Below are 27,565 nucleotides of genomic sequence, written 5' to 3'. Positions count from 1 at the left end.
TTTTACTCAAAATATATAAAACATACTTAATGATTATAAATGACAACCATTAATTGCTAAAAAGTCTTTTATTATTTATCAATGAAAATATTTACATACCACTGTATCATAAAGATATATCACGGCAGTTTACAACATAACATAAAACCGAACAATAACATCATAAAAAGTTGAAAACAAGTTAAAAGCAAAACATAAATGAAAAACAAACATAAATAGACGATTGTGCGGGATGTACTCTTAATTGCCTGCATAGCCCTGGTGGAATAGAAAAGTGTTCAGTGGGCGTTTAAAAGTTGGCGCCTACTGAATCTCTACAGGTGTTTGTTCCACAAGACTGGGCCAATGATTTTAAAGGCCCGATTTCTCATTGTGGTCAAACGAGCCTCACCAACGCAGGAAACGACCAAAATACTCCTGAAAATGATATCAGTGATCGAGCTGGAATATTAGGGTTCAGGCAATCCCTGAGGTACCCTAGACCCAATATGTCCATGCCTTCGTAAATCAATACACAGTCACTATGCCACAGTAGATCTTAGCCATCACCTCCACACTTCATGTGGAGCCTATCTAGCCACCTGTCTGTCAGAAATGAAATTTACCGTATTTTTCACTCTATAAGACGCACTTGACCACAAGACGCACCTAGTTTTTGGAGAAGGAAAACAAGAAAAAAAAATATTCTGAATCTCAGAAGCCAGAACAGCAAGAGGGATCGCTGCGCAGTGAAAGCAGCAATCCCTCTTGCTGTTCTGGCTTCTGGGATAGCTGCGGAGCCTGCATTCGCTCCATAAGACGCACACACATTTCCCCTTACTTTTTAGGAGGGGAAAAGTGAGTCTTATAGAGCAAAAAATACGGTACTTCAGTGTCAAAAATGTGTGAAGGGAAACTAAATGTTCTGAAGCCTCTGTTCTGTCCCACATAATGGATGCATAATTTGCAAGATAAAACAATGGACATGGATAGAGCAATCCTAATGTCTTGCTGTGCTGCAGGAAGGGGTCAGGATAAGGCAAAGGCATCTGTCTCTGCTAGGCTCCACCAGTGTGGGTGGGTAGGGTGGTGGAGGCCCCCACTGTGCCCACTAAACATGTAGCAGAAACGTCTAGCTATCGCCAGAGGTGTTCCCAGTAGCAGCAGCCATCATAAGGCCCAACGATGGAGCACAGCAGGGTTGCAAATGGATCCAAAGCTGGCCCATTTGTTGTACCCGACTGGGCCTTGTGCAGCAAAACAGTAGAGCCACACACACAACCCTTGTACCCTGATGCAAAATGGCAAGACTTTTGCTGTGCTGATGGATCTGCTGCTATGTTCTGCCCTATTGCTCCTGGCCAGGGCTTTGGGTTATTCCTTTATTTCCCTAAGTAATAATAACACTAACAATAACAAACGGTTCGCTATAAGGCTATTTATTTAGAACCCTGCTGTGCTTGGGAAAGGCTGATTTTGCTTGAAACAAAGCTTCTGAGTTTTGAGAGGAATGATGAGCAAGGCATGCAAATACATGGTTCCTATTATGTGCTTTCCTGATTTGGGATTTGGCATTTACTATCACTTAGCAACTTTAAGTGGGTTCTAGTAAGTGGCTTTTATTGAAATGTCTGAATGTGTAACTCAGATAGCAACAGGCAACAAAAAACAGCCTGCATGCTTCATCACTAACTGAAACACTGAACAATAAAGCAGGCAGAGTTTATTCAACTCCCTTCATTTTGGGAGGTAACAAAGATTTTTATCTCTGCCTCTCTCAGGGTTAGGGCACGGGCATTTTTAATTAAAGGAGAATTACTTTGGAAATCATTTCCCTTAATGGGGAGTGGTAGGTGCTGGCTGTGGTGACAAAGGGGTAATAAAAAAATAACAGAAACATTCTGCACATGTTCAGGACAAAAAGCTATTGTAGACTTGGAAAAGGCCCCCAAAACAGCAACAAAAATAATCAACAGGGATGGAGCAAACTCCCTTGTGAGAAAAGATTGCAGCATTTGGGACTTTTTAGTTTAAAGTTGAGTAAAAGGTGACATGATAGAAGTCTGTAAAATTATTAATGGCATGGAGAAAGTGGATGGAGAGAAGAGCTTTTTTCTGTCTCCAGTAACACCAGAATTTGTGGGCTGAATGTTGAAAGATTCAGGACAGATAAAGTACACAGTGCATAAGGGAGGGCGTTCCACAGGGCAGGCGCCACTACCGAGAAGGCCCTCTGCCTGGTTCCCTGTAACCTCACTTCTCACAGGGAGGGAACCGCCAGAAGGCCCTCAGAGCTGAACCTCAGTGTCCAGGCTGGATGATGGGGGTGGAGACACTTCTTCAGGTATACTGGGCCGAGGCCGTGTAGGGCTTTAAGGGTCAGCAGCAACACTTTGAATTGTGCTCGGAGGGCACTAGGTTAGAGAAGGTTGAACTAGACCATTACCCTTCAACAATATCCATAGTTTTAAACAGCAATGTCTATCTCCTCTGCCCTTACAAAAGCAGGAGTCTGTTTCTCATGCAGAGCAGATGAGATTGCAAATCTATGATTACAGAAGACCCACATAACTGAATTCTCTTTCACACATACAAATGTCTCATCACACAGAGAACTATGATGTCAATCAGACAGTCATATAGTTTTTGATGTGCAAGGATATGGGCCACGTGTTATGCGAATGATTCAGTCATGGGAACTGCACTTTCCATCTAAAGTGGTGTAGCTAAGATACGTCCTCATTTACTGTTTTACAAGAACTAGGCCATAGTCAAGTGGCAGAACTTAGGATGATACACAACGCGCAGCATTCAACATTTATTTTCTCATTTTCAGACTATATTCCTCTTCTCTGGCACAGCTCTCACACAGGCTCATAATTAAAAATGCAAATACAAATCAAGCAACATGAGCAAAACCACTAAAAATCAGTCACAACAATAACAGTCATTAAAAGCGCCAGCAGAAACCATTAAAATAGATGCCAGTTGTATACCAAGATTAACAACCTGATCTAGCATCTAATTCCACACATCAAAGGCCCAGCTAAATAAGGCTGAGAAGGAGGCAGCTTGGTGTGTTTGCCTACATAAAAAACACTTCTCTGAGCGGGCTTTCAACCATAGATCTCACCAGCCACACTTTGTGGACACCAGAAGAGACTCTCCAAATTATATTGAGGTCCACAGGGGAATATATGGGGAAAGGAATTCCTTCAGATAACCCTTTTTTTTTTTTTTCAGCCTTAAAAATTGGGGACCTCGCTCTGAATTGGACCCCAAAACTAACTGGTAATGAAAGCAAGTGCTTAAATGATAAGTGCAATGTGATCTTTACAGCTAGCTCCACTCAAAAACCAGGTTTCTGCTTTCTAAGCCTCTTATGTACACTGCAGTCAACCCAGGATGACTTTGCATTATGTAAAGCAAGTGAATGGACATTTGTTCCCTTTTGCCTTTAGCCATCTGAAATGAATGGTCTGGATCACACACAATGTCACTAATTCACTTTAATCAAAGGTTTATTTTGCAGGGACAGGGCGGGTAGGACCCCTGACAGACAGAAAAATCAAGTCAGATAAACAGATCTTTAATTAAAGTGCAAGAGAATGACAGCAAAATGATATAAATGCCTCTCTGCAGCTTCCAAAAGGGGAAGGTGGGGAGGGCAGCCAACATGAAGACAGAGCAAGCAAGCAGACCAGTGGAGAAAAATTAAGAATTCAGGAACAAATAGCTTTTATTGTACAGGGGTGGGGGGAACCCTGCTTCAAAGATAAAATTCAGCAGAAAGCTTGTCCTAAAATGTTTAGCTAGTAAACTCCTTGCTATTTCCAGCACAAACACAAAACCAAAACAGCAACATTTTGTGTGCAAAATTTGCATTTCTTCTTTTTCTGCCATAATTCTTTATTAAACTAGGACACATTTAGGGATTGCTGCAGTTTTCTCCTTTCCAAGCTTGTTTTAAATATATTTGGCCCTAACTTGATACAACAGTTGTTTTTTGGAAAATGGAGAGGGGAAGGAAGTAAGGGAGGAAAGGAGGAAGGAAGGAAGGGATTTAAGGTGGACAGTATGGCACAAGTCTTGCACTTGCCGGTTATCTCAGCCAGGAGTTGTGCTAAGTAGTTAACAGGTTTCAGCAGTAGAGTACATATATCTCTCCTTAAGGACATTTCAGAGTCAGTGGGAACCATAGAAACATTTGGTAACTGACATTTCCTATTATCTCAGTGCTTCTCTAGACTTAACAATGAACTGGAAAAGGACTTTTCTCCCAGTAATGAGTTGATTTTTAAAATAAACTAAATGATCCAAATGCGCTATTTCTTTTGTCCATTTTTGATCACAAAATCTATGTCTGTGGATTTCAAGACTACAGAGATTTGGAGGAAGAGCTGTGAACCACAGGGAATCATATCATTAAACTTTCTAGTGCAATTCTAGATCATTGTTCACCTTTTTCCGGTTTGTTTCCAGTTCAGGCCAGTAAAAGTTTTTTTTAACTGTTTTGGCACATCTGAAAGAAGTCAGTTTCTGTTCACATGGGACATTTTAAATATAGCTTTCTCTGTTATGCTCACTGGTATATGCCGTAAGACAATTAATGCTAGAGAATAAGTATATTAGAGGCAGAAACCTACAATAGGCAACAGGATACAAACAGCTAAAGGGGTGGAAATACTGTATAACAAAATAGAAAACGATGAGTTCTTCCAATGCATAATCATTAATAAGAAATGAAATATGTTTATATGTTGGCCTTTAGGTCAAATATTAGAAAGACGTAGTTTCAAATCAGAGATTTGTGGAATCCCAATAAAATTGTTCTTTTTCTGAGCTTATCCGGGTGACTTTTTATGCCCCCTAGCTATCTTGGGCCTGAAATTTGCACAGTTCTCATAATCATAAATATTTATTACTACTAACAAAATTTACAAACCATCTAATAGGAAAAAAAGCACTTCTCAGTCTACCAACGCTTGCCTCTAAAAATTTCTGAACATGTTATCTACAAGAGGTTGTCTTGCTCAGTGTTATTTCATGTATACACAGGAATAAAGGCAAACAGAAATCTGTATTTTTAAATATATTGTGGAATGTGTGTGGTTTACTTATTATCCTGCACAACTGAGAAAAAAAATCACAAGGAAAGAGCAATTTATCATTTAAGTAATATCAGCATGTTTAAAAAAAGAGAGTAAAATTCTATATGATTTAAGCAATGATATATAGTTAAATTATATCCCCTGTATGGCTGTATTCCACTGAAAATCAACATTTGTAAAGGTTAAAGGTAAAGGTAAAGATACCCCTGTCCGTACGGGCCAGTCTTGACAGACTCTAGGGTTGTGCGCCCATCTCACTCAAGAGGCCGGGGGCCAGCGCTGTCCGAAGACACTTCCGGGTCACGTGGCCAGCGTGACAAGCTGCATCTGGCGAGCCAGCGCAGCACACGGAAACGCCGTTTACCCTCCTGCTAGTATGCGGTCCCTATTTATCTACTTGCACCCGGGGGTGCTTTTGAACTGCTAGGTTGGCAGGCGCTGGGACTGAGCAACGGGAGCGCACCCCACCGCGGGGATTCGAACCGCCAACCTTTCGATCGGCAAGCCCTAGGCGCTGAGGCTTTTACCCACAGCGCCACCCGCGTCCCTCTTTGTAAAGGTTATATCAGGCCAATAAATGTGTGGTGTTTCTTTCTTTTTCTAGGACTATCTAAAGTGCAAAGGAAAAGCGGATTTAAATTTAAAATTACTCATTTGAATCTCTCTGATTTAACTCAAGCAGTGTTGGAGGGCGGGTGGGAGTCTTAAAGCAAAGATCATTGGGCAGTGGGGAGGGGAGAGAATATAGCAGAACCATCTTTACGGAAATGGTGGAAATGCAGTCTAAATTCCCATTCAATCTATTGCTGCTTGCTATGAACGCATATAGAGATGCCTACCAACCCAAACACTTTACCGTTTAAGGACCCTTTGAAACAATGCTAGGGAGCTGCATGGAAGCAGCTCCAGTATGGTTTGGATGACATTTAAATGACTCAGCCAAACAAGAGAGAATGGACCACCCGGGTCTTCCCCGCAATCCCTCCTGGAGAGGTGACGAGTCCATGATCAAGACCCACATGACTGTCACTCTCACACATGGCTCTGTTATTTAAATGTTATCTGAACCATATGGAATCTGCTCATGGAAACATGGACCACGTGCAAATAATTTTTAAGGGCCCTTTGAGGACGAGATAATGCGAAGTAGGCAGGTTTATATAAGAAGCTGAAGCAATATCCTGTTTGGGGTATCCTTGTGGGGTGATTGTCCCGTTTTCCTTGCTCAATTTTGGACCACTGGGTATACAGTGGTACCTCGGGGTACAGACACTTCAGGTTACAGACGCTTCAGGTTACAGACTCTGCTAACCCAGAAATAGTACCTCGGGTTAAGAACTTTGCTTCAGGATGAGAACAGAAATTGGGCGGCGGCGGCGCGGCGGCAGTCGGAGGCCCCATTAGCTAAAGTGGTTAAGAACAGTTTCAGGTTAAGAACGGACCTCCAGAACGAATTAAGTTCTTAACCAGAGGTACCACTGTATCTGTCATGATGAAAGTTGGTCACTGCCACAAAATATCTTTTTTTTAAAAAAGCAACACTGTAAAGGACAACCAAATAGCCAACACTGGCAAAACAGTATGAAACATGATAAAGAGTCAACCACATGTGTTTGTAGCATGGCACTGAACCACAGCATGAAACGCATGTCACACACAAACATCAGTGCAAACCTGCTGCGATATAGACACCGCCTAGGTACCAATACAGATTTTATATTTTGAACTCTGGTAGAATATATATGGCAGAGCACATCCCCAGATGTGTCATTTGCGAATGGTTTGTGCATGTTTAAAAAGATGGGCATATGTAAGTGTGTGTATTTGCCTAGCATTTCAAACACAGAGATGCAGAAAATGGAACCCACCAACCATTCGTATTGGAACCTGTGATTTTGAACTTGTTTGCAAACCATTTAGAGTTAGTGTTGAGCAGTGAGGTGCCCAAATCTGCTGATACTATAGGTTGCTCAAGGTTGTTAAAACAAAAAGAGATTGTGAAGAGCTCCAAAAGGACATTGCAAAGTTGAGTGAACGGGCAGCAAAATGACAAATGCAATTCAATGTAAACAAGTGTTGCATGTTGGGGAAAAATTTCACACATGTGCTGGATTCCACACACGTGGTCAAGAGTTCGGAACTAGTGGTGACTGACTAGGAACAAGAACTTGGGGTTGCAGTGAATAGCTGAATGTAGGTTTAGACCCAGTGTGAGATAGCTTGGGGGGAAGGATGTAAATTCCATGCTAGGAATCATTAGGAAAGGAATTGAAAATCAAACTTCAGATAGCATAATGCCATTATACAAATCTCTGGCTGCGACTGCATTTGGAATACTGTGTACAATTCTGGTTGCATCGCCTTAAAAAGGAGTATTGCAGAGCTGGTTAAGGTTCAGAAATGGGCAACCAAAATGATCAAAATCCCCTATGAGGAAACCTTGCAATTTGTACCTTTTAACTTAAGAGAAATGGGGAGTAAGAAGTAACATGATAGAAGTGTAAGAAGTAACATGATAGAAGTGTGTGAAATTATGCAAGGCATGGATAAAGTGGATACAGAAAAGCCTCCCCCCCCCCCCCCAATTCCCTAACACTTGAACTAGTAGACATCCCGTGAAGCTGAATGTAGAAAGATTCAAGAAAGATAAAAGAAAGTTTTGGGTTGTTGTTTTTTTTGCACAGCACATAAGTTGAACTATGGAACTCGCTCTTAGAGGAGGTAGTGATGCACTTAACCTGAAGGCATTAACAGAGCATTAGAGAAATTCATAGAGGATAAGGCTACCCATGGCTACTAGCCATGTTGACTATGAACTGCCTCCACAGTCAGAGGCACTATGCGTATGAATGCCAATTGCTGGAAAATGCAGGAGGGGAGAGTGCTCTTGTGCTCAGGTCCTGGTAGCAGGTTTTCCCCAAGGCGTCTGATTGGCCACTGTGAGACCAGGATGTTGGAATAGATGGATCATTGGCTTGATCTAGCTGGGCTATTTTTTAATATTCTTACGTTCTCTAAGGTAAGCAAACCTTGGATTTCAACAGCAAGGTAGATAAAAATAACTCAGTACCAACAAGAAATAACAGAAACAGTATAAAGAGAAAACAATTGGATGTCAACACAAAATCAATAAAACAGCACCTGCCAAGTTAAATCGGTTAGAAACCGGGTCATTATTTTATTTTATAAAAAAGATTTAATCAAGCAGACAATGAAGGAAGAGTCCTCATTAAATGCTTGGAAGCAACAACTGGAAAAGGATAGAGACCCCATACCCATGTACATAGTAGGGAAACATGGCCATTTAAATGTGTACACACCATTTACAAGTGACTGAGCCATATGTGTATTTTGCCACTTAAAAGTCTGGGTACTTTTTGTCCCCGAGTTCAAGAAGTGATGGGTGTGAAGACACAGAGAGGAGACACAACAATAAAATCTGGCTGCAACAGCACGTTCTAGCTGGCTGCATTTTATTTCTGCTCTCGCAAGCTGTACCGCTCCAGGCAGAGATACAGCCACTGTGTCTGGAAACTGTCGTCTCCTGCATGTGCCAGGGCCACTAACCAGTCTTGGAACACAGCAAAGCACACAGACAGCTGAAGTGGAGGACAGAAGCAGTGAAAAGACAGACCAGGTAGACTACCGGTTCATGGCAACAGCTGCTACTCAGGTTGCTGTTTTTCAGCCACCTCTGCACAGTGGAAGTTCACCTGAATCTGTGATTCATACATGGTTCTTCCTCTGCACCTCAACCTGCAAACATTTCATCCTCACATCACTAGTGAGGTAGGAGGGGCTGAGGGTGACTGGCCCAAGGTCACCAAGGGAGCTTCATTGCTGGCTCGGGAACTGAACCTGGGTTGAACCCAATGCTAGCATGACACTCTAACCATGGTTCTCCCATTCTCCCTTGCTGCTCTTATGCCTGGAATTCTTTCTCAGAGGATCTACGCAGTGTCCAAGCCCTGTTCAAGCATTATTTAAACTCCTAAGTTCCCACCCTAGGGAGGTGGGGGGAAAAGTGGAGACAAGTGTTAGATCTGCCCCGTGACAGTTTTGGTCACCTTCTCTGAGCTGGCAAAGGGACCGTCTGCAACGGAGACCCTCTTGTATCCATGGAGACACCCCACGGTTTTTGAAACCTCCTTCACCCACATGCTTCGAAACAAAGGGATTCCAAACTGCATAGAAACCCTCCTCTCAGACAAGAGGTTCCACACGGCAGACAATCCCCTTCCAACTTGAAAACAGGCATTGTGGGGGTAAGGCAGAGCTAATTCACCACCCTTCACATAATAACTTTTAAAAAACACCTGAAAAAAGGCCTCTCTTTTCTGTCAAACCCCTCCTCAAAACCCACTTTCCTCATGGAACCTTTGGCTTTCCGCCTTCCATCTTTCTCGCTAGCTGGATGAAGTCGATGCGCTAACATCAGTTACTATTTGCCCATTGTTACTTTCCCATCTCCCATTCTCCCCCGGCCCCCGGTATGTTGTTCTCCCTAGTGTCAAAAAGCAAAGACTTAGTTGTCTTTTGGGAGGCATTGCCTTCTTCACTTGTGCAACCCTGAGGCAACTGCCCACTCTGCCAAACGGCAGAGCTGGCCCTGCTCAACAAAGTCTCACATACAATTAGGCTGATACTGATGTAATACTGGGGCTCCCTTACTTGAAATTTCAGGTCACATATCCTCTCTCTCCAGTATCTGCTCATTCTCCAGTCCCACCCTAACTGCAAATAGCACAATTTGCAGCTAGATTAACCAAGTTAAGTAGGGTTTACAACCCAGCTTCAAGCCCTAGGTCAGAATCTTGGCTAAGTGAGAGGCCTGGTATTCCTTAATCACCGACATCTCCCTTTAACTGTGAGTGGGATTTTAAACCATGGATAAAGCCTGTGGTATATGAGAGCATAAGATCCTCCTATCCACTCCCAATTATTGAATAAGAGTTAGCTTTCACTTAGCTAAACTCCGAAATCATATCTGCACCAGTACATACATATGCATATACACTGCAGAGAATCTGTCTTGTACTTGCTCTGTTTCTTATGCATAGTCACATAGATTAGACTGTAAATCTCCCTCTCACTCGGTTCTTTCCCACTCTACACCTACTGTACATTGCATCCACTATCATCAACATGCCTGTTTATTCTACTCACACCCAACTACAGTACACAGCTTCATTTAGGCACATACATTTCCATTTCACTCACAAGTCCTTTGTTTCTTTCTTTCTTTCTGTCTGTCTGTCTGTCTGTCTGTCTCCCTCTCCCTCCATTTCCAATACAGGGTAAAATCTCATCCTTGAATTTTCAACCCTGTTCTGGTGTCTGATGTTTTCCAAAGCAAAAAGATAACAAGAAAAAACAAAAAAACAGGTTTGCATACCATGTATGGACACAACGCTCTCTCTCTCTCTCTCTCGCTCTCTCTCTCTCTCTCTCACACACACACACACACACACATACACAATGCTTTGACGCAAAGTTTCTTTGCATGCTCCTATTTATGAATATGCTGTGATTAAACACTGGAAACTATTCTGAGAAAATGCACAAATGCACCTGCTTGTGAGAGCCACATCTGTGTTCACTCATTTTCATTACATGCATATTAAGCATATATTTCGATTATTTTTGATCTGGCTGCTTATTCTGCACACAGCTGTCCATCTTAAACCCACCTACACTTACATATTAAACCTAGAAAACTTGGTGGAACTGCAGACATATGAAGCCAGATCTCCTTGGATTTTAGGTGGTGGTGCTGTGTATTTTTTTTAAATGCCGTGTGAACGTAGTGCTTTCAGAACTACCTACACATATTATAAGCAGTGGGGTTTTTGCCACGACCGTATGTGCGTTACATTTGCAAGGCATATGCCGCTGGTGGCATATGGCTTGGGGTAACTTCCTGAAGTACTAGCTGTACTCATCATGAAAACCTCTGAAGACTCTACTGTTCTAACAACAGCTAATTTTGAGCAGACAAAAATCAGGCAAAGAGGCTAGAGTGGTCTCAAGCAGAAGAAGCAACAGCAGGGGCATCATTTAAGATTTTGATAAAGGGGTACTGCGAGATATTTTCAAGATTAGATTACCAAAACAAAAAACACAAAAACACATTGTTTACTTTTTAAACCAGTTCTTTCCTGCTTTTCAATGAGGCGCTCAAGATCAATCAAAACTCTTAAGTCACAATAATATGAAAATACTGCAGTAGACAACAAAAAGTTGAGAACAGAAGCGAACATGACAGCCAGGAAGCAAGCAGGGCCTTTTACAAATGTTTACTGCTGCATCTTTCTTTCTTTTTTTAACACCTCAAAACACCTACAAGCAATATTAACGATTCACCAAGACACAAACACACACACACACCTTGTTTTTTTAAGCAAACAGATGTATGCTTCCGGCAACCATCAAATCTTTGCACCATCAACTCCAAGAAGCACTCTGCTGTTTGGCCTGAGAAGGGAGCTCCTATTGGTGCCAATGGAAGCAACCTTTGCAAGTCAAATAACAGCTAGAGGCAATTCTTGTCAGGACTGCCGTGCAGGAGGAAAAGCTTAAAATCCACCACTACTGCACTTTTCCCATTTTGTTTGCCTCCACTCCACCTCGGCCTGTTGTATCCAATTTAAAAATGATAATAATGCAACCATCTGAAAGCAGCCCTATTTAGGGAAGCTTTTAATGTTTAATAGGTTATTGTATTTTGGTGTTTTGTTGGAAGCCGCCCAGAGTGGCTGGGGAAACCCAGCCAGATGGGCGGGGTATAAATAATAAATTATTATTATTATTATTATTATTATTATTATTATTATTACTACCTCAAGTGGGCCCAAAGTGCAAGTTGGGCCCAAAGTGCTGGTACTAGTCTTTGAAGCACCAAAAACAGATTGAGGAAAGTGTCACCTTAAGGCCCACATGAACCTGCCCGTGTTTTATGATAACTCTGCTCTCTTGCCCATCACCACCAGGAAGATGGCTGCTGTATACCAGAGACAAGACCTGCTCACTTTTGCTGTGGGATCCTCTCTCTGTTGAGAATTGACTGTCTCCTCTCTTCCTACTTTCAGGCAGGTGGTCTAATATTTTGTTCTCCTTTCACTGCTTTATCATCTCTCCTGCTATTATAATGTTGTTTTATAATGTTGTGCTTTTCTTATATTTTTGCCCACTATTTTGAATAAAATATTTCTATTCAGAAAAGGAAGATGATACATATTTGTGAAATGACACAGTAATAAACAAACCAGGAAGCTCTGATTACCAGATATGGTGGCCTTTGAACAAAACAAAACAAAAAAAAAAATACAGCCAGGAAGCCATGAGGTTCAGTTTATGCCTAGTAAGTCTGAAACTACAAGGCACTGGGCTGGTTTTGATATATTTATATCCTGTCCATCACAAGAAGCTTACAGGAGAGTAAGTGACACTTCCAGGCACTCTCTCGTTCAGATACTGAGCAAATCCAAACCAGGTAACCTTTACTCCTGGAACTATAGCCAGTGTGGTGTAGTGGTTAAGAGCGGTAGTCTCGTAATCTGGGGAACCAGGTTCGTGTCTCTGCTCCTCCACATGCAGCTGCTGGGTGACCTTGGGCCAGTCACACTTCTTTGAAGTCTCTCAGCCCCACTCACCTCACAGAGTGTTTGTTGTGGGGGAGGAAGGGAAAGGAGAATGTTAGCCACTTTGAGACTCCTGAAGGGGAGTGAAAGGCGGGATATCAAATCCAAACTCTTCTTCTTCTATAGAGCAAAGAAACACACTCTGGATTCACCCATCAGCTGACTAGACATACACACAGCTCAGAGAACATTACAGCAGGTGGAAGACCTGCCTGGTTCCCCTTCCAAAGGCCAGAAAGGGAGAAGAGGAAGAGGAAGAGGAAGAGGAAGAAGAAGAATAAGAGTTTGTACTTGATATCTCGCCTTTCACTCCCCCTAAGGAGTCTCAAAGCAGCTAACAGTCTCCTTTCCCCTCCTCCCCCATAACAAACACTCTGTGAGGTGAGTGAGGCTGAGACTTCAGAGAAGTGTGACTAGCCCAAGGTCACCCAGTAGCTGCATGTGGAGGAGCGGGGAAGCGAACCCGGTTCACCAGATTACGAGTCCACCGCTCTTAACCACTACACCATGCTACAGGGTTCTGCTTCTCTCCTCCCTGCCAGAAACATCAGTTCTGATAGTTGCCCTTGGGCTACAGAAGAAGTCCAGTTGAGGGAAAGCCACAGCAATAGCCTCACTGATGCTTACTGGGATGGGCAGAGGGAGGAGCCAGGTGGCAGAGTGGTCAGAGCTGTACAGTGAACTATTGCAGCCAAGTTTAACTCATAGGGTTAAATAAAAATAAAAAAACAACTCTATAGTTTTATAGCTTCTTATGATTACCACCAGAGCTTTTTTTTAGCCAGAGTTCACAGGAGCTCATCTCATCCACTTCTCAGGTGGACGCCATTGGCATTCTGAGAGAACAAGGGAGAAGTTCGTGGTGAGCTCTTCTTCTAGAAAAGTAGACTTGACCCCCACCATCTATTACTAAACCTTCAGAAAGGTTATTAAGAGACTACACCAATCCTTCAGATGCAGCTACTGATGAAGCAGAAACCTCCAAAATGGGACTAGAGAGAGAGGGAGAGCTATGACTCAGAGATAAAATCTATTCCACGCTTCCTGTTTTATTATTAATTACAGGCAGTGGGCGTCTCTAGTCCCACAGGAGATAAGATAGTCCAACACAACTGGTGTGCTGCTACCACGGTGGCCTAGTGCCATCTGGTGGACCCACAGATACCAAGCAAATCCAATAGGAAACATTGGGAGGCTTCGGGGGAAAGTAGGTATTCAGGAGTTCCCTCTAAGCCACCTCCCATATTTAATTTAGAAAGTGATGTTTCACATACCTGCGCCTCTTAAGTTGTATGAAAAATGCCCTTGAGGAAGGGCAGACTGCCACATCTATTGGCAGCATTATCAGCTGCAGACATGTTTCAAGAGCATCCCAAAAGCTTCTCCAGTCCAGCATCCTGTTTCTCATGGGGGCCAACCATATGCCCCTCTGGAACAAGCAGGCTATGCCCCCCCCCCCTTCTGCCTCCCACCCCACCAGCAACTAGTATTTCAGAGAATGCTGCCTCTGATCTTTGGGTTAGCATATAACCATCAGGACCTATAGCTTATAGCCACTTAAAGCTTTATCCTACATTATGTTGTCTAATCCATGGGTAGGCAAACTAAGGCCCGGGGGCCGAATCCGGCCCAATCGCCTTCTAAATCCAGCCCGTGGACGGTCCAGGAATCAGCGTGTTTTTACATGAGTAGAATGTGTGCTTTTATTTAAAATGCATCTCTGGGTTATTTGTGGGGCATAGGAATTTGTTCATTTTTTTCTTCAGTATATAGTCCAGCCCCCCACAAGGTCTGAGGGACAGTGGACTGGCCCCCTGCTGAAAAGGTTTGCTGACCCCTGGTCTAATCCCTTTTAAAGCCTTCTAAATTGGTGGCCCTCACCACATCTTGTGGCAGCAAGTTCCATGGGCTTACTACGCACTGTATTAACCCTGCAACATGTAACTTTCTTTCTACATCTTTATGCATCAGATCCCAAATGGGGCTTTCTTTTCTCTTGTTCAATAGGAACTCAATTGAATTTAACAAGATAGATATAATTGCAAACAACTAGATTTTTTCCCAGCACTTCTTTTCATAATACATATATTAATCAAAGGAAAAATAAAAAATGAGATTCTTATCTGTCTGCTGCCTCACAGAAATGTCTACTACATTGTAAGTAAGAGTGGTTTGACAGCGGAACAGTCTACCTTGGGAGGTTATGGACTTTCCTTCATAAGCAGAGGTTGGATGGTTATCTGTCATGGATGTTTTAGTTGAAATTCCTGCATTGCAAGGGGTTGGACTAGATGACCCTTGGGGCCTCTTCCAACGCTACAATTCTATGATAAGTCACTGTGTATCTGGACTCTGAAGAGAAGGTCTAGTTTATGTTATTGGTTTCATATAAATGTGTATTGCGTTGGTGTTCTGTTGAGATCTTCTGATTCTGCTATATAAGCAACGGTCAGACCGAATGCTGTAAAATTTGTCTCTTTTAAATTGTTCCCTAAGTAATCACACTTTAGCTGTAAACTTCTCCAAAACTGCCAGAAACCATGCCTCCAAAATAGACAGCACCTAGAGCAGGCATCCCCAACCTTCGGCCCTCCAGATGTTTTGGACTACAATTCCCATCATCCCCGACCACTGGTCCTGTTAGCTAGGGATCATGGGAGTTGTAGGCCAAAACATCTGGAGGGCCACAGGTTGGGGATGCCTGCCCTAGAGATTAATACTCTTGACCAAACATGACCAAAGTTTTCTGTTTGTAGCATCAGAAAGATGCGTCACAGTTCCTGATAAAAGTGGTTGCAAGGTGGAACAAGGAAGTTCTGGCCACGTTCTTGCAATGTTGCTCCTTCCCAAGTCACAATGTAATGTGAGAAACCCCAGACACCAGCTTCTCCCTCTGCCAGCCCCCCCCCAGGAGCTGCAGTGGGGGCTCCCCTTCCCCATGGCCCTGAGCTACACCGCAGCCATTCCCATGCAAGAGATTAGAAAAGAGCTGGTTTTGTTCTATGCGTGGCGCACAGGATGGATAAAAATCAATGATTTTTAAATATATATATTATAATAATAATAATAAACAGATTTTTTTAAAATTTAAATTGGATTTTTAAAATTTAAATCGGATTTTTTAAATAAAATGCTTTTGGAGGAAAAATCTTTCTAAATATAGTTTCCTATTTAAGTTATAGTATAGTCCAAAAAGACTATTCAAATAAGGATTTGTTTTAAGTTTTTCATGTATGCTAAAATTCAGTCTAAGTTTTGTTTTTTTGTTTAACCACATCAGTTAACAAACATGGATACATATGCTATAATGTTATTGTTTTAGGTAAATAAGTTGTTGAAATTGTTATTAAGGAAATGATTATTTTTCTCCTTCCAATGAAGTACAGCAGAAAAGTTGTCCAAATATAAACAGTTAACTTATTAAACCTCGCAATGATTTCACAATGATCTGTCATGTATTTCAAATAGTATAACCAAATCAGTAATTTTTGAAATGGCTGTAAAAACTACTCTGAAAATTTATTATTCCAAAAATGAAAACTTCATCTGGTTGTAAATATTAAGATTATATCAGCAACAATGTAGGAAAATGTAGAAAAATGATTTAAATCAAGTCTTACTGACTAGTCATTTAAATTGTGATTTAAATCGTGAATCAATTTGATTTAAATCAAATCTCCCCTGGTGGTACATACCCACACCTGAAAACTCTTACCAGAGGAACCATTTAATCCCTTTATATAACATACAAATAAGCCCCCTTTCACAAGAGACTTGAGTTTATTTGATCAAATGTAAGAAGGAGCAAGGGACACGGGTGGCGCTGTGGGTTAAACCACAGAGCCTAGGACTTGTCGATCAGAAGGTCAGCGGTTTGAATCCCCGCGATGGGGTGAGCTCCCGTTGCTCGGTCCCTGCTCCTGCCAACCTAGCAGTTCGAAAGCACATCAAAGTGCAAGTAGATAAATAGGTACCGCTCCGGCGGGAAGGTAAATGGCGTTTCCGTGCGGTGCTCTGGCTCGCCAGAAGCGGCTTAGTCATGCTGGCCACATGACCCAGAAGCTGTACGCCGGCTCCCTCAGCCGATAAAGCGAGATGAGCGCCGCAACCCCAGAGTCGGTCACGAGTGGACCTAATGGTCAGGGGTCCCTTTACCTTTACCTTTACCTTTACCTAAGAAGGAGCAAAGGAAGTTCAAGGCTTGTTGGAAGAAGAAACCACACAATTTCAACAACCTCCTTTCTCTTCTCATTTCAGAAGATATGCAAGGCACATCCAAATTAAGGCAACCGTCGTCGGGTTTTTTAGAACTGAGCTACAGCAGCCAAAGATCTGATGGAATGCAACATCCTCACCACACGTTTAGCCTAGACAGGTCTTTAATCTTCATTCCAGCTGAAGGAACTGGGGGATACTGGCCAATTCATTTAGAGCAGCTGGGAGGACTATGTCTGGAATATGGTCATAAAAAGTACAATCTGCTCGCAGAAAGATATACATCTGGGAGAGAGGGATGAAGAGGAAGCTGCCTTTATTACACTAAGTGGGCTGCTTAAATACGGCGCTAGAGATCGATCCAGTCAATAAGAGCCTGTAATTAGAGTCCGGGGCCATTCCGCTGCACCTCTCCAAGACAGCATTATAAATAAGCTGATTTGTCAACATTGGCTGAAGCTTTCTCAGTCACAAACAGCCAGAGCCAGTATCTTTAAAAACACATGCTTGAATAATTCCTACATACTTGTCTAGGACAGAAGCCAAGCAAGAAGCAGCAGCTCCAATCTAGGGAACCAGGGAGGGATGTGGGGAGACCAGATGAGCAACCCTCGTCAGAGCTAGGCCTTTCTGCCCCAAAACAGACTGGCTGGAAATTATTTTGGGTTGCTGAGGCTTAAGAGCTGATATTCTTCCACCTAAGGGTACCAGCCTAAATAAAAGCACCAGTTTTGCTTTTATTTTACTTATTAAAAGTGTATCATAGAATTGCAGAGTTGGAATGGACCCCAATGGTCACCAAATCCAACCCCCTTCAATGCAGCTGTAGGAGAGCGCAGACTGTATTCTACAGTGTGATCTTCAGTTCATGTGGGCAAACACTGAGACACCCACCTCCCCACAGTACCCTGGGCAAGTTGAGTACAGTGGTACCTCGGGTTAGGTACTTAATTCGTTCCAGAGATCCGCACTTAACCTGAAACTGTTCTTAACCTGAAGCACCACTTTAGCTAATGGGGCCTCCTGCGGCCACCGCGCCGCTGGAGCCTGATTTCTGTTCTTATCCTGAAGCAAAGTTCTTAACCTGAAGCACTATTTCGAGGTTAGCGGAGTGTGTAACCTGAAGCGTATGTAACCTGAAGCGTATGTAACCCGAGGTACCACTGTATTCTCCCTAGAATATGCCCCACAAACCTATTTGCAGCATGTAGGTAGATTCTTCAGGGGAGAGGCCTCCCTCAAAGTGGAAAAAAATTGGAAAGCCACAGGAAAGTCCTCCAGATGTTGTGGACTACAACTCCCCATCATCCCTGACCGCTGACTATGCTGGCTGGAGCGGATTGGAGCTGTAGCCCTCAATATCGGGAGAGCACCAAGTTGGCCACTTCTACTGCAGAGAAATCCAGCCCTGAGTAAAGTTGGACTAGACTTGTTTCTTGCACTCATTTCTCACCCACCCTCCAAGGAACTTATAGCAGTTTACCCGAAACTTTCCATCCCAATTCCACTCAGGCCCAGATCTGCATTGCTTCAGACATAGAAATGATTTGCTATTCCTAACCCTCCCTAGACCAAATTCTAGGCCAGTTTACCCTCCAGATTCCAACTGCAGTGCAGGGGGCATCAACAGTATACAGCAATTTTCTATTCCAAGTATCAATATGTTTCATTCAGGATCACAGCAAAAGGAAAGACAAAAAAATCAACATAAGTCTTCCTTTGCTGGTGTTACAGGACTTCAAGCCACACTTCTTTGTGCACCAAAACATCATTTAAAAAAAAATTCTTCCATTGCAAACCAAATGCAGTAACAACCAGCACTACCTGCACAAGCAAATCGGACAAAAGAAAGAGAAACATTCCTATTAGTGCCGACAATGGGGAATCTTCAGCACCTCAAACCCAGGCTTCACCAACTATTCAGATTCGTCTGCTGGAACAAATTGAGTGAACATATATACAACTCAGCACGCAAGGGGAGAAAAGCAGTAATGTGTACCATACAGAATGTCCCAATCTCAAATTATATCTTCCATTCAAATGTAAAAGCCCAAAGGCACCTTCTTTCCAAAGCTACCTAGAAAAAACCCTGTTACCATAAATACTCCGCAGGCAGCCTTAGCTTTCTAATAAAAAGCCTGTCTGGCTTTCTCTGCTTTCGCTTATTACACAAGGCATTTGCTAGTCTCAATCGAGTTTGGAGAATTCAAGTGCTGAAGCAAGATCTGCCTCCATATACCTTATTGGATTGGGAGTCGTATATGAACAAATGGCCCCTGTTGTGCATTGTCCTTGCTACATCTGGCCTCTGGTGCCGTGCAGGTTCCAATGATGCATAAAAACAGCCCTGATCAAGAAGCCTGGAGAGGAATCCAGTTTCTTCTGCTCCTATCTTATTGATTAACAAGCACATGGAAGTCTAAGGCATGCTAAGATGCCTGCGAGCACAACTGGGCCAGAAACAATTTCACTCAGACCTCTAAACTCATTTTCCTGTAAACACACACACCAGATCCATGATCCTCGGAAGACTTAAGCATGGACTAATATTAAGGCAAAGGGACACAGGTGGCGCTGTGGGTTAAAACACAGAGCCTAGGGCTTGCCTATCAGAAGGTTGGCGGTTCGAATCCCCGCGATGGGGTGAGCTCCCGTTGCTCAGTCCCAGCTCCTGCCAACCTAGCAGTTCAAAAGCACGTCAAAGTGCAAGTAGATAAATAGGTACCGCTCCGGCGGGAAGGTACACAGCGTTTCCGTGCGCTGCTCTAGTTCGCCAGAAGTGACTTAGTCATGCTGGCCACATGACCAGCTGTACGGCGGCTCCCTCGGCCAATAAAGCAAGATGAACGCCGCAACCCTAGAGTCAGTCACGACTGGACCTAATGGTCAGGGGTCCCTTTACCTTTTTAATATTAAGGCAATGTTTGCCAAAGTTTTGATACTCAAGCCACATGTTTTCTAAATTAAAACTGGAGGTGCACTGTTCACTCTTACACTAGAAAGGAAGGGCATATATTGTCTCAATCATCTCCCAAAAGTAAGACAGGTATTCTGTTTCCAACTGTGAGATAGTATACTAGCACTGCCTGCTGACATCCTGTCCTCCTCTTTGTTCAGTGAGTCAGGGTTCAGGGGTGGGATTGTGCTTTCTGGGCAATGGCAATGCTTCTGGGATACTGCTGCACCCATAACCCACGCTGCATCAGAGAACGTTGGTCCATCTGTTACTTCCTCCCTTGGTACAATGCTGCTGGGTAAGCATTGGCAGCCATGACACATCAATGGTGCATCACATTTTCCTGCTCCAAGTATCATATTGCAGGGATAGGCAGATCATGATCTATTGGTAGACCATGGGAGTAGTTTTTAGTAGATCGGCAAGTGAGGTTTCGTCTCCCAATGGTTTAAACAGCAGCAAACACGAAAATGGTCCTCCACCCCCATTAGGTTACTGAACCAAGAAAAAGCTTGCAGGAAAACTATGTGTGTGTGCAGACATATGCCTGAAAACAACTGTCAGGTCAGATCTAATCCTGAAAACAAATGTCTGCTCTAAACATGTGCTCACAGGAACTCTGGTCCTTAACGCTAAGGGTTGTATTCAATGCTAGTCCTATTCCAAGTAGACCCACTGAAATTAAGAAGCTTAAGTTAGTCAGACCCCTTACTTTCAATGGGCTTACTCTGAATATGACTATCAGTGGATACAGCCTTACGGGGAGAATTCAACACAGAACTAAGGAGAACATTCCATCAGTGCAACTAAATGTTCTCCCCTTCTCCTTCCTGAACCCCTAAATCTGTTCTGGGGGTTTCCCCAACCCCCTGGAGCAGACTTGAGGATGACACAAGGTGCAAGCAGAGGAAGGAGAGGGGAAGAGGGGGAAAGTCCCATTGAGTAAGCAATAATTGCTTGTGCAAAATTATTTAAGGTGCATACCGTCCTAAATATCCAAGAGCCGCCATGCACCATCATTTGGCTCCGGTGAAGCTTGAGATTCTAGTAAAAAACAAAAACAAAGGAGGCCCTTCAAGCCTCAGGCTTGTCCATCCCTGTCCTAGAATGGCGGCAGAATCCAACGTGCTGGTGTAATGTCTTCAGCCCCTCTCCCAGTGCAGAGTGTGGGATCAGCTGCACTAGGAGTGGTCAAAATAAATGTCCATAACTAGAACAGCAAAGATAAATGTGATCGGCATATAGCAGGCACTATCAATGTATTACCATTCATTCTAACGAACAAATAAAAATCATTAAAATACAAGAAGCTCGATCATTTTGAAAGCATCACCCTAGCACAGCCGGACGGCAGAGTTAGAGTTAATGCTGTATTCCCACAACGGAAAGATAATATAGTGCCTCACCTTCAAGAGTTCCCTTGGGAAATCTTTGCCTTCATTCATTCCCTGAAGGTTGGCAATGAATTCTTGACAGGACATCTTTTTGCCAATATTCTGAAAGATAAATGACACATAAATATTAATGCAATTCTCAGAAAAGAAAAGGACAGTAGCCTATAAAATGAGTTGCATATTAAAAGCTCTAATTGATATTTCCCCCCATGTTAAGTTAAAAACCAAGTTGTTAGCATCAATCCCAGGGTAAGAGACATTGTAAGGGTGTCTGCATGAACACAGCTGCAAAATACAAATCAGCATAGACAGGCAACCCTACTGGGAAAGGGGGAATCAGCGGGAAAGTGATCCTGCTAGGATAATGGTGGTGATGAATCTTAACAATTGCACAGGCTTTTCAACCATGGCCATCAAAGCACTTTATGGAAGTGAGTTGCATCCCAAAAACGTTAAGGTCCTGCCACAAACAAAAGCTGGAATCATGCGGCCAGAGCAAGAGCTTGAAATTGACAAGCTGAAAAGAAAGTTATGCTAGATATATATTTTAAAACCTCACAAAAATGGAACATATCTGTACAAAATTAAGTTCCAAAAGAGGGGAAAGAAGCTTTTCTATTGCCGATTATGAGGTTTCTTTTAAAGCCCTCTTTTTCAGCCAGTGGACTGTGGGATCAAGGACTCCCTTTTCATCAACAGCAACATTAAGCCACTTTGAAAGCAAACCAGGGTTCCTCTTTAACCAAGCTGGATCCAAAACCTGGTGGAAGTGGAAACTCTGGACCTCCTTCTCATACAGCCCTGTGCAATTCAAGCACTTGCGCTATGCACCATTTTATTTTTTTTTGCTAAAATAAAAAAGAGTAAAAAATTGGGGGTCATCTTATACACAGAACATGGGCATCGGGGGGTGAGGTTTAAAATATTTGAGCAAATGTTCGGGATTTTGGCTTGGGTGGGCTGAGGCGTTCCCTCCTGCCACCACCCCCTTTCCCCTCCCTCTCTGGGCTGTGCGCTGGTGACTGGCTCGCCTCCTGAAGCCCCCACCGGCTTGACCACTTGATTAAGAGCAGCCGCCGCCACCGAGAACAGCCTTGGCTACCTTTCTTCGCCCTTCTTTACTTTTTCTCTCTCTTCCCCTCTCAAACCCCCAGCCCGTTCACCACCTTCCTCAGCTAGGTTTGCTCAACGGCATGGGCCGGCATAGAGCGAGCGCTGCCTTCCCTAGGCTCTCCCTCGGCGTCTGATTCAGGAGCCTCCTTCCCCACAGCAGCAGCCACCACCAAGGAGGAGTTTGGATTTGATATCCCGCTTTATCATTACCCGAAGGAGTCTCAAAGCGGCTAACATTCTCCTTTCCCTTCCTCCCCCACAACAAACACTCTGTGAGGTGAGTGGGGCTGAGAGACTTCAGAGAAGTGTGACTGGCCCAAGGTCACCCAGCAGCTGCATGTGGAGGATCAGGGAATCGAACCCGGTTCACCAGATTATGAGTCTACCGCTCTTAACCACTACACCACACTGGCTCTCAGTGTGTGGTGAGCGTGTGGTGCTCTAGCCACTCCCTTTGCACCACCATGCACTGCATGCACCTCATGCTGGAAACTTGGAGGGCGATTGCCCAAAGAAAGATCAACAATTTGCTGCTGCAGATTGTCCAGAATGTTACTTCTATTTTAGGGTTTCCCGCTTAATTTTGGGTTCAAAAAACTAGGGGTCATCTTATACATGGGGCGCCTTATACATGGAAAAATACTGCAATTGATGGGCGTGTTCATGTATGGTGAACCACTTTGGGATCAAAAAGAAAAAAAGATGTATATAAATTTTAAAAACAGTTTAAAAATAAAATAAAATCCTGATACATGCTTACAGGATGAAGCACTGAATTATAGTTAGGAAACAAATAATCTGGTTAAATGCATTCCAAGCTATGTTTTACATTCCAAGCAATAAATGCCCAACTTACCACCTAGAATAACAATGCAATACAAAAAACAAAAAGTATTATCAGTTAGGATAAGCATTCCGAAGGAAAGGGAAGACACAAAAGTGACGGGGAAATATTGCTTTATCAAGTTAAAGTTGGCCCTACACATTTCTCACACTTAGCAAAACGAGGTGGCGGAAAGGAAGTGCATTTCAGCTTCAGATGAAATCTAAAATGTTGGAAATCAAATCTCCAGTTACGTATCTCTCAGGCTTCACCAATGGCTAAATCACCAAATCATATTGGATTTCAGTCCAGAGTATGCAGGCAGAGGGGCTCTTCTGCTCTCGAACTTACTAGTGAAGTCCCCTGCACTCCCTGCAAAGCCATGGGTCCCTCAGGAAGTGACTGGGAGTTCTAGTGGGAGAAGCAGAATGCTAAAAACCATGTGGAAGCAGCTTGTGCAAGCAACTTCAGAACCTGCTCATTCACAACGGCCAGATTAACAGCAAACTACTCACCTTAACAAATATTTGTGCGGTTTCAATGCTGTTTGGCACCCTTTCTGTTTTCATGGCTGTTGCTGCTACTCTGCACCATTTCCCTTCTTCTCCGTTGCCGCCTCCGTTCTCCTCGACCTCATTTGCCCAGGTGGCTGCTTAATCCTACTGGCTGTGGCACTCCACATAATTTTGTTGATGAGCACATGTGATATCATCAGATCTGAAGTACATCATGATGTCATTCACAAAACCACATGAGTTGCTGCAGCCAATAGAATTAAATGGGAGTGTGGGCAAATGAGGCAGAGGGCGGCAACAGAAAGAAGGCGATGGAAACTTAGCTGAGAAGAGCAGCTCTGGGAAAATAGGGTTGAGTTTGCAACGAAGTCAAGCCAAAAGGCTCTCTTTTTTTTTAAACAACCTCTCCCCTACATCCTACCCCTTAAGAAAAGCTGTGCCCTTAAAAAGCTGTGGGACTTGCCACCACTGATGGCAAGTCTCAACCACATGAAACTCTTGGGGGAATTTCTAACCCCCTGTAAAGAAATTCAGTAAAATGCCGCCACCACAAATAAGAGTTACATTCCATAAACTAAGGTTACCAGGGGTTTTTTTCAAGGAATCTGGGGACACTTTAATTAATTAATTAATTAATTAATTAATACACATTCGGGATTTTGGTGCCAACTTGACCTCAACCACCACGTTTCCCCTTCCTCTGAGGCTTCTATCTCCTTTTCCCAAGAGCCTGGGCAGCCCCAGAGTTGTTTGTTCTTTGGTGGTAATGGGGAAGCAGCGTGCGGTGGGTCAGGCATACAAGGCGGAGAAGGAGGGCTGAGAGCGGCAGCAGCGGCTCGGCTCAGGCAGCGCGATGCCTCCCTTTCCATCGGAGCAGCCCCAATCCCATTCCTACTTGCGTGCAAGCAGGAGGCGGCGGGGATCCCTCAGCTGGGAAGCGAGGCTTCACACTGCCTTTTGGAGGCAAGGTGGAGGCAGCCCAGAAGCTGCATCTTAGAGCCCCTGCGCCACCATCATATGGGGACTTCCCAGCAGCTCCTGAAGCCTGCCAGAGCTGACTGCTCCGGGCTGCTGAGTCTGCTGCTGCTGCGTTTCCCGGGGACATTAGATGAAATCCGGGGATGGAATTTGTCTGGGGACTTATCCACAAATCCGGGGACTGTCCCCGGGAAACGGGGACATCTGGTAACCCTATTTTATACGTAGCCCTAAGTTTGTGATGAGAGCAGAAAGTTGCCCAAAACAAGAGACCTTTTCTGGCACTCAGGGAAACAAGCACGAAATTAGGTAGCTAGTTTCAGGTTGGTTCAGGTGGGCCTCTTGGCATCTGACCTCTTCTTCACCCAGACAGCCGGAGCTCAAGTATGTGACCCTTTGCTTTCTGGCCAATGGTGATACCTGTTTTATATGTGGATTTAAAATGCAAGGCCCAGATAGGAATTTGCACCTTCATCTGATGATGCATGAACAGTTCAGAGAACGCTATGCATGTTCTGCCACCTAGTGCCCACAAGTTATCCTGACACTGCAGCAAAGCAATGCCATGGAAAATTACATTTTAATATTCAGGATACGTGTAGATCTTTTCTCTTTGCTTTTTAATGAAGCAAGAAGAGTGACTGCCCCCTCACCTCTATGAGGTCACTAACACTGATCCAGCCTTGGCTGATGGGTAACTGTACAAACCTAATGAAGGTGAGTCACTACTCCCTTTTCAGCCACTCTCAGCTGCAGGAACTTGCCACAGTTGTGGGAAGCCAGTCAACATTGTGACCATGTGGCACACAACTATTGTCCCAGTCAGTTTTAACCCCAACCCAGGCCAAACAGTTGAGATAAGAAACAGCTTTGTACTTTTTTTAAAGGTCACATAAGAACATTTTTTAAAACTCATTTTAAAATAGTTGTTCAAAACTGTTGGGGTATATGGTTGTGTGTTAGTGCCCCCGGGAACTTTCTGCTAAGCACGAGAAACAGCCGCAACAGAACTTATACATGTCTCCTGCAGAAATGACGCTCACACTTCTGTAGAGTTATTGACAGGTTTTTTCCCCAGAGTAAAGCTAAATAAGCACGACAGAATTTGGTTGACAGAGGTCCTGGTAGGACAAAGAAAAAAACATGACCATTTGTATCTTGGATAAGAATGGCTCTGTAATATGGCTGCCAAATCTCTGAGAAGTTGCCATCTATATATAGCCTCCCTTTGTGCACAAGCCAGGGATGCCAAGCGTTCAGATTCAGAAGTGAGAGTAGTTTGTGCTGTGAGGATGATTTACGAGCTCTGCTTGCACTGGGGCTTGAATGGTCTGGCAGGCCAGACATCAGCTCCCTATACAACTGGGGCCAAGAGGGAACATCCAGCTTTTCAGGCACATCACCCTAAGTAAGGAAATCAGGTGATCAAGGAGGGCCTATCCCAATCCACTCCTTGCATTGCATCTTTCAGGGTCTCCTGAAATCCATTAGTCTGGGCGATTTTCTGGTGCCCGAAATCTGGCTGGTCCTCTGTGCTTGTGAAACTGTTCTTTTACCTGCCCTTCCTGTTACGAGCTACTGGGTTTCCAGACTTGCCCAATTCACTGCATCCCGCCTTGCCCTCATTCTTATGGGACATATTCATATTGGTTTTGGCTCCCTTGCCAGTTTCACAAGCTCTTCACACAATTGCCTTCCACCTCTGCTAATGTCACCTGAAATCTTTCTGGCTGCTTCAGCCCGACCCTGCGAGTACTTGAGCAGTGAGTACTCAACCGCAACAAGAATACTGAAAGAGCAGTTCAAAATTTCTGAGCAAACAGGACAATTTGCAGAATACTCACATGGCCGTGGAGATCAGTGTTCAGCAGCATGATAGCGCATGTGAGGCAATGGACTCCATCTGTAGGGGGGGAAAACACCCCAAGCATGACACACAGAAAGTCACATAGGCAGGTGGGGTGGGGGAGAGAAATCACACTTCCTACTACTCACATCTGCTTATGAAAGAATGATTCACGTTGAGTTGGGACCCCCCTGAAGCCTAATTAACACTCCCTTCTTCTTCCAAAAGCAATTTGCTTATAAAGAAATGCATGACATTAATCAAGAGAGACCGTCTCATGAGATGAAGTCATAAGGGTTGATAAGGAGGAAGGGAGAAACAGCTAGCCCAATTTTTTCCTTTGTGGGGGGGAAGGTGAAACCTCCTAAAGTTTAGGACCTAAACAATGCTTTGAAGGAAAGCTCCACAAATGTCAAAGATCCGTGAATATCAACCTCAGCCATGTAAGCTGACCTTCCAAAGGTTTTGTCTGACTTTTTACAACCCAATCTACAGTCCAGTTAAGCCAATGGTTTTAACCAAATTCAGTCTCACTGAAGTCATTGTCCCCAACACCAGACTAGCCCAAATTCAATGTAAAAGGATTGGTCCTTTTTATACCTTCAACAACACCCCACCCCGCAGAACACCCACAGGCTGCCACCTCTTTCTGTTCCTGCCCCCATTAAATTCCTGTCTTTAAACTTTGTTGTTGTTGTTGTTTAGTCGATTAGTCGTGTCTGACTCTTCATGACCCCATGGATCACAGAATGCCAGGCACTCCTGTCTTCGACTACCTCCCCGTCTTTAAACCTACATCATCACAAAAGCCATTAACTAAATTCCTTAATCCACACTCCTCCAATAGAAACTAACGAAGCCTATGTAACTGCACTTGTTCACCTTGTTACCTTTGCCTTTCCTTTTCATTCTCCCGTTGTGCTCCCCCAATGACAACATTAAATCATAGGATGTTGGTGGGGGGGGGGCTGCCTTATTCTATAAAGCAAATGCAC

At 43.6% G+C, this 27,565-nt stretch overlaps 1 protein-coding gene across 6 annotated transcripts in view; it reads right to left on the bottom strand.

Moving 5' to 3' along the window:
* PSD3 (pleckstrin and Sec7 domain containing 3) overlaps positions 1 to 27,565 on the bottom strand; it is a 158,915-nt gene that overhangs the window by 70,673 nt on the left and 60,677 nt on the right. For all 6 annotated transcript variants that reach the window (XM_080986707.1, XM_080986705.1, XM_080986706.1 and 3 more), the window contains 2 exons: positions 26,569 to 26,627; positions 21,308 to 21,397 (listed from right to left, as the gene is read on the bottom strand). In XM_080986707.1, coding sequence (XP_080842833.1) covers positions 21,308 to 21,397; positions 26,569 to 26,627 — 149 coding nt within the window. The remainder of the gene's footprint in view (positions 1 to 21,307; positions 21,398 to 26,568; positions 26,628 to 27,565) is intronic.

Source organism: Podarcis pityusensis (genome assembly GCF_964106645.2).
Source record: "Podarcis pityusensis genome assembly, chromosome: 17".
In the NCBI taxonomy this organism is placed as follows: Eukaryota; Metazoa; Chordata; class Lepidosauria; order Squamata; family Lacertidae; genus Podarcis; species Podarcis pityusensis.
The sequence above is the reverse complement of the archived record's forward strand: the minus strand, read 5'-3'. Positions and strand labels throughout refer to the sequence as shown.